This window comes from Triticum aestivum, unplaced genomic scaffold, assembly GCF_018294505.1.
Source record: "Triticum aestivum cultivar Chinese Spring unplaced genomic scaffold, IWGSC CS RefSeq v2.1 scaffold89163, whole genome shotgun sequence".
Classification (NCBI taxonomy): domain Eukaryota; kingdom Viridiplantae; phylum Streptophyta; class Magnoliopsida; order Poales; family Poaceae; genus Triticum; species Triticum aestivum.
The window spans coordinates 7237-14282 of NW_025225617.1; the positions used below are offsets into that span (position 1 = coordinate 7237).

The 7046-nt window shown below is 46.1% G+C and overlaps 1 protein-coding gene across 2 annotated transcripts; it reads right to left on the reverse strand.

The window, feature by feature from the left end:
• Positions 1–1934: 1934 nt before the first annotated feature.
• LOC123172302 (uncharacterized) lies at positions 1935–6483 on the reverse strand. 2 transcript variants are annotated; one of them, XR_006485529.1, is made up of 4 exons: positions 5868–6483; positions 5553–5698; positions 5370–5452; positions 1935–4540 (listed from the first exon to the last, which is right to left on the reverse strand). XR_006485529.1 is itself a non-coding variant. In XM_044589299.1 (3 exons), exons 1-3 carry the CDS (start codon positions 5980–5982, stop codon positions 5402–5404), a joined length of 312 nt encoding a protein of 103 aa, XP_044445234.1. In that variant the 5' UTR covers positions 5983–6483; the 3' UTR covers positions 4556–5401. The 2 variants fall into 2 exon arrangements, 1 of the variants encoding a protein (XP_044445234.1); XM_044589299.1 differs by lacking the exon at positions 1935–4540 and having other exon boundaries at positions 4556–5452.
• Between the last annotated feature and the right edge of the window lie 563 nt (positions 6484–7046).

Here is a 7046-nt window from a genome sequence, read left to right on the forward strand (position 1 = left end):
GTTGCATATGAGCAGGAGGGAGAAGGAGGGCGACTCGAGGAGGGAGAAGAGAGTAGGATGGAGGAGGAAGGCGGAGCGAGGAGGGGCCGGCCGGCGCGGCCAGTTGAGGGAGGACGGAGGAGGAAGGCGGAGCGAGGAGGGGCCGGCCGGCGCGGCCAGTTGAGGGAGGACGGAGGAGGAAGGCGGAGCGAGGAGGGGCCGGCCAGCGGCGAGTGGAGAGGGAGGACGAAGGAGGAGGCCGGTACCGAGTCCAGCAAGAAGGAGGAGGTGACGGCGCGCGGCGCAGACGGAGGAGGGGCGACGGGGGCGCGCGGCGCAGACGGATCGGAGAGGATTTTGAGTGGCTGTGTGTGAGTGAATCCAAAGGGAGGAGATGAGGGAGATGGATGGCTTAGCAATAGCGCTCTTCGGGAAAACACGCTACTGCTAAGCTATCTAGCAGCAGCGCTTTTCACAGTAAAGCGCTACTGCTATGTGTCAGCATGCAAAAATAGACTTTGTTCAATATATCAAAAACACATTGATCATCGACGATCTTTTTGTGTACAATCTGATTTGACAATATGAGTCCTCACCGGTTTAGGAACAGGTGAAGACTCATATTGCAGCCACAAATTCTACACTTAGAGTTCAATGAAGATCAAGTGCTTGTCAAAGTGGGAGAAGTAACATATTTAAGTTGGTAGAAACACTCTTCACGGAGCAAGGCGGGACTAAATTTTTGTAGGAAACTTAGCAGTAGCGCTTATCGGAAAAATGCGCTGCTACTATGCCACGTAGCAGTAGCGCGCATCACGCTAATGCGTTGTTGCTATAACTAGCCTCGCGGCGGCCTCGTAGGAATTATAGCAGCAGCACGTCTTTCGGGTGACGCGCTACTGCTATATTTGTCTCAGCAGCGAGTTTCGTCCGTACGCGTTACTGCTAATTAGCAGCAGCGAGTTATTTTGGAGCGCATTGCTGATAAGATTATGTGTATAGACTTTTCCCTAGTAGTGGTTGCTTCATGTACACTCTCTCTTCTAGAACACCATGAAGAAACGCATTCTGCACATCTAGCTGTCTAAGACTCCATCCTCTAGATACAACAATGGACAAAACAAGACGTATGGTGGCAGCTTTAATAACATGACTAAATGTGTCATCATAGTCTATGCCATACCTTTGTTTGAATCCTTTTACAACAAGTCTAGCCTTGTAGCGTTCTATGGTGCCATCTGACTTTTTCTTTATTCCGAACACCCATTTATAGTCTATCAAATTTTTACCTTGATGAGGCGGGACCAAGTGCCATGTTATGTTTTTCTGAAGTGCTTGGAACTCTTCTTCCATGGCTTTCTTCCACCTTGAATCTTTGCATGCTTCTTGGAACGTACTAGGTTCTCCTGTGGAACAAGTTAGACGAAACTTGATCTTATAATTAACAGGTTGAATTACCCCTGCTCGTAACCTTGTACGCGGTGGAGTTTGTGCTGCCTGAGGTGTCATAACTGAAACTGGCACAGAAGATCCAGGAGACAGATCCGCTGTGGTGAATCCGAGGTACTGTTTTCACCAGCAGGATCTTCTGTGGCCGGAGTTGGAGATGATGCAGCAGCAGCCGGCATAGAAGATCCGGCCGCGCCAGACAGCGCGCCAACCCCACGCGCCTCTGTATCCGGGTGGAAGAGCATGCCCGAGGCTGATTGGCGAGTCGCACGCCTGGTGTAGACCCGTGGAGCCGCGCCGAACCGGTCGGTCGTCTGGTCCGCGGATGGCGACGGACGCGCGTGGGGCCCCTGGCCCACGCCCCGTCGTGTGTCGGGCAAGGGTTGGCAGGTGGCGCGTGAAGGAGATTCGGCAACGGGAATCTTGTGCTACTGGTTCGGCTCCGATCCCGGAGGGGATTGAGCCAGCTTTGGCGCCGCCGATCCCGAGGAGGATCTTGCCACCCGGTTGTCACGTTGCTGGCACAAAATGAAAGTTGCTTTGAGCGATTTCTTCACTGTTTTTCACCAGATTTTCGCCTGTTGCCTCCATATCTGATCCTGCAGCACTAGAAGACGCATTTCCACGGTTAGAAGCATTAGTGATATGATCAATACAATTGTCATCCCCTGGCTGAAAACCGGTTAAATGAGAGGGTAATTGGAGTATTTCTTTGCGAAGCAAGGCACCAGCATTAGGATGTAGGTGAGCAAAGGGAAAACAGTTTCATCAAAGACGACATCACGAGATATGTATACACGGCCAGTGGGTACATCTAGACATTTAACTCCTTCATGCTTAGCACTATAGCCAGGAAAAACGCACTGTTTGGAGCAGAACATGAGCTTGCGGTTGTTGGGTTGTTGTAAGAGCGTAAGTTTGGCCAAAAAGTGCAACCGAAGACACGAAGAGAGGTATAATATGGTCATTTATTGAAGAGTTTATGCATGGGTGTATCATTTTGAATGACATGACTAGGAAGCATGTTAATCAGATGGACTACGGTAAGGAATGCCTCATCCCAAAATTTGAAAGGAAGGAGGCACCGGCAAGTAAAGCTAGGCCCACCTAAACAATGTGCCTATGTTTGTGTTCTGCAGAGCCGTTCTGTTGGTGTGCATAAGGACATGACACATGATTTGACACACCCATACTTTGAAAGAGTCTAGTTCCTCATACTCGCCACCCGAATCAGATTGGACAATGAGAATTTTGCTATCAAATTGACTTTCAACAAGTGCTTGAAAATGTTGGAAAACTTGGAAAACATCAGAGTGTTTTTTAAGAAGATAGATCCAAATATACTTACTAAAGTCATCTATGAAACTAACATAGTAAGTACTAGCAAGTAGTGCGCGGCGGCACGCCGCGCCATAAGGATTGATAAGCTATTTAGTTTTCTTTGTAATATTTGGTAAGTCGTCCAAGACTTGATTCGTGGCAAAGTAGTTCATATAAGAAAAGATACATCTAGTTGATACATGCATAAGTATAATTTACAACATGTAATGATAGTGGGTACTGGAATTGTGAAGCACTGTGTTCTCTACTTTGACAACATTGATTCTCTAGCTGGATTTGTCTCTATGATGTAGTGGTAGTGAAATTTACATGTGAATCAAACCATCGCTGCTGGTCCTAAGCGATATATCATCACCAGCTATCTATTCAAGTCGATCCACCGAAGCATGCCCTGCGGCGCGCCGCCCCCATTGGCTCAGCATGTGTTTGTTTTGTTATAGTTTGTCCTACAAAGTACAACATTCGTATAACAGATACATCCAAGATATGAAGTGTGCCCCGTTGGCTTCTTTTCTACGAATCATCCAAGATACAACATTCATATGTGTGACATTCTACTTATACGGAGATCCCACATCTAACATCTACATCATCAGGTAGGAAGCATCACACCCCAATTCAAAACCTGTCTCCATGCATAATGAGCTCCTTCTCTTTACATGTCCCAGCACCATTTGAATCCATCCTTGATTGAACAGGAACATGTATTACGTGAAGAATAAAAGTACTGATTTGTGGAAATGTATTGGAATACTTTACGTAGGACCATGGGTCATAAGAACAACACAAAATTTTGCACCACATTAGAGAATACTCGATTTATAAGCCTCTAAGTATAGGCATCCTATAGAAAAGATATTCTTCTAATTCACAAGTCTTTCAAATTTCAGCAATAAGAAACCAATTGATGTATTATATAGTGCTAGCGAGCATAAGCATTTACCTGTTTAGCAAACTGATACTTGAAAGCAGGCCAGCTAGGTGAGATACCATCTGGCCGTCCATGAACCAACAAACTGGAAGAGCTAGGTGAAATACCATCTGACCGTCCATGAACCAAAAAACTGGAAGCACACTATTATGGGAAAAAAGTCTATATAGGTGATAGCATCCAACATCACTAAAATATTGTTTAGCGTCTATAGGCTCCCAGATGAACACATATTTCAGTCTTGCCTATATTCCTATAACTCTGCATGATTAAGTGAATATGTACCAGCAGGCCAATAAAAATGGCACCTACAACACCATAAGGGGGTACCTCATACAGGTAGCACTAAGCCAGAGACCCAGTCGTCCTTTCTCTCCTGTAGGATTTTACACAAGTCTGAACCACGCTGAAGGAAAGTATCCTATGCTACTGCTTCACAAAAACTTCCCTCGTGAATATGTGTGTCATGGTAACTACAGTACACTGCTTGAATCTATACAATAATGGTAATACCTGAACTTGATAACATTCAGGGTTAATCCTAGGTGTGTCGTTCTTAAACTTTCTCTACGTAGTGGGTCACACAGTTACTCTTTGATCATTTTATCAATTACATTTAAAAAGGTGATTCTTAGATCTGTGATTGTAGCTGACATCAGGCACCTCATCCGTATTTCCCATGTGTAATTATAATGCAAGATATAAAGATTTTTTTTTACTAAATGTATCTAGAGCTCTGTGTGTTTACCTTATACACCTTCAGATTTCCCCCTTAATATTGAAAACCTTGCTGGAGAGGCTCGGTCTTCTACTTGTTGAACGGGCATAATACTCCCACACCTATAATAGAAGTGTAAAAACAGATATATACAGTAAAATCAACATGCAGATCCCATACCTTGACTACTATTAAACTATCATCAGAAAAGAATTAAATTTCCTAATCTACAAAATTACCAAAAGATTATAGAAGAGATACAACCCTACTAAAACAGGACAGAACCACAAATTGCAAATGCATATTGATTCGAGACTTGTTCAGTGTTCTCTGGGTGATGTTCATCGTCGTGGTGTTGCACAGTGGCACGAGGCCATCTTTTTCTGTAGATGGCATAGATGTATTAAGAATTCAACTTCCATTTACAGATTCAGAATGCTTCAAGGAAAATTTAGAATAGTCGGACGAAAACTTTGGTCTCACACTGGCTGACATTGGTGAACAAAATTTAACTGAAAATGTAAATAAGTTCAAGCCTGCAATTTTGAATGCAAGACAGATCTGTTTGTGACTATTGCACATGAATTAAAACTCAGAACTGCGAGACATGATTAAAATCTAAAATCCCCCGAATTCATAAGAAAAGCTATCATGTGAAAAACTCAGCAAGTGATCACACATATACAGAAAGCTAAAAGTTCAGGTGGGGTTTCCTTTTCCTCGGAGAAGCCAGGTAAAACTGGTTTTGGTCCAAAAGTGCAGGCTGATATATGACCACTTTATCCACTTGCACAGATAAGTTGTGACACTTTGTATTCAGATTAATACACACCTGTACTCCTCGATCTTCAATGTAGGAGTTGGGTATAAACGGCAGTACATTATCTAATCTCATGAACCAACCTAACTCTGAACGATGGGTGAAGCAGAGGTAAGAGAGACAGCACTTACAGGAAGGTATGTGAAGATTTTTTTTTTCCGCTTCAAATGCTTCCATGCAGCATCAGCGCGCCGAACATCCAGCAAAGAAAGAACTAATAAACAACATGAACCGACAAAACAAATCAAGATTAAGGCAAACAGTAACCAAGGGAGAGTAAAGAAAAACAGGACCGGGAAGGAACGGAGCCACACCAGCCGGAGTCTGCGGCATGTGCTTGAAGGTGAGATGCACCGGCACATGACAACCTCCCCGGAGCTCTTCTCATGCCGTCGCTTGACATGGATAGTCTGGCCATCGAAGAACGAATCCACCATCCTGCCCGTGAACCTGAAACTGACTAAACCAGGATATCAAAAATCAGATTTAATCCAATCCAGCGAGATCAACTTGTAAATTGAGAATCAAATCGTGTTGCTATTGATCAATCATCAATCACTGTGAGCTGAGTCGACTGGACACCGTGAGTCAGGTAATGATGGATCATGAATTAGCAAAAATGAACATACCATTTGGGACGCAAGAATCCTTCTGTGGCCTCTTTCCTCTTCGCCTGTTCGGCCGACATCGCTTCTGGCGTAGTACTGTACTGCTCGGGAAGGAAAGTACGTGACCATTTTCCATGCTCAGACTTGGCTCGGTTTGGTCAATTGATAGAACACCTCGCAGGCGAGCAGAACACCAGCGTCGCAGGCGGCGGCAAGCGAGGGGCCGGAGCTGAAGCGTGGCGAAGAGAGGCTGCTGGAGGAGGCCAACCTATCAACCTAGCCACCCTATCCACTCTGCCCAAGCTGCTTTTCCAAGACTCCAACGGCATCGCCGCCCCCATCCTTCATCGCCAACACCGCCACCGATGACCCAAGCAGCGATCGAGGAGCCCCTGGTCTGGTGTGTCCCGGTTTTGTGATTTCCATCGCCTTGGGGAAAGAGGAGCGGCGTGCGGCAGGAGAGCAGCGGAGCTCCCTCCAGCGGCGGTAAGAGTTAGGTGGAGGGCATGGGGAAGAGCTCCCTCCGACGCCGGTAGATGAGGTGGAGGGCATGGGGAAGAGCTCCCTTCGGCGGCAGTAGATGAGGTGGAGGGCATGGGGAAGAGCTCCCGCCGGCGGCGGTAGATGAGGTGGAGGGCATGGGGAAGAGCTCCCGCCGGCGGCGGTAGATGAGGTGGAGGGCATGGGGAAGAGCTCCCTCCGGCGGCGGTAGATGAGGTGGAGGGCATGGGGAGGGAGGGGGTGGGCCGCTGGCTGACTCGGTCTCGAGCGGCTGCTTCGAAGGCGATGAGAGAAGACGTGTGTCTTATTTGTACAGGGAGGAAGATGTCTCTAGATAAGTTGACGCGTGTGACCCATTTTTACCCTCAGGATTACACGTGTGATGTCTAGATTGACCTGTTTTACACCAAAAAGCTTTAAAAAATTCAAAAAAAGATGCAACGACGCGTGGGGCGGGTCCAACTCACCTAAAGCGGCAACTGTGATGTGAAATTGAACGTGAAAACGCAGAGCCAAATAAAAAAAGGGCAAGAACTCCCTGGAAAAACTCATGGTAGACAAGGTCACATAAATAGGTAACCACCATGGACCAAAGTGCTAAACGTCCTACCAAAACGCCCACAAACTCTTCCAGACACATGTCAGTTTTACAGCAGCAGTAAAAAAAAGTTCAAAAAAACCAGGAAAAAGAAACCCTTA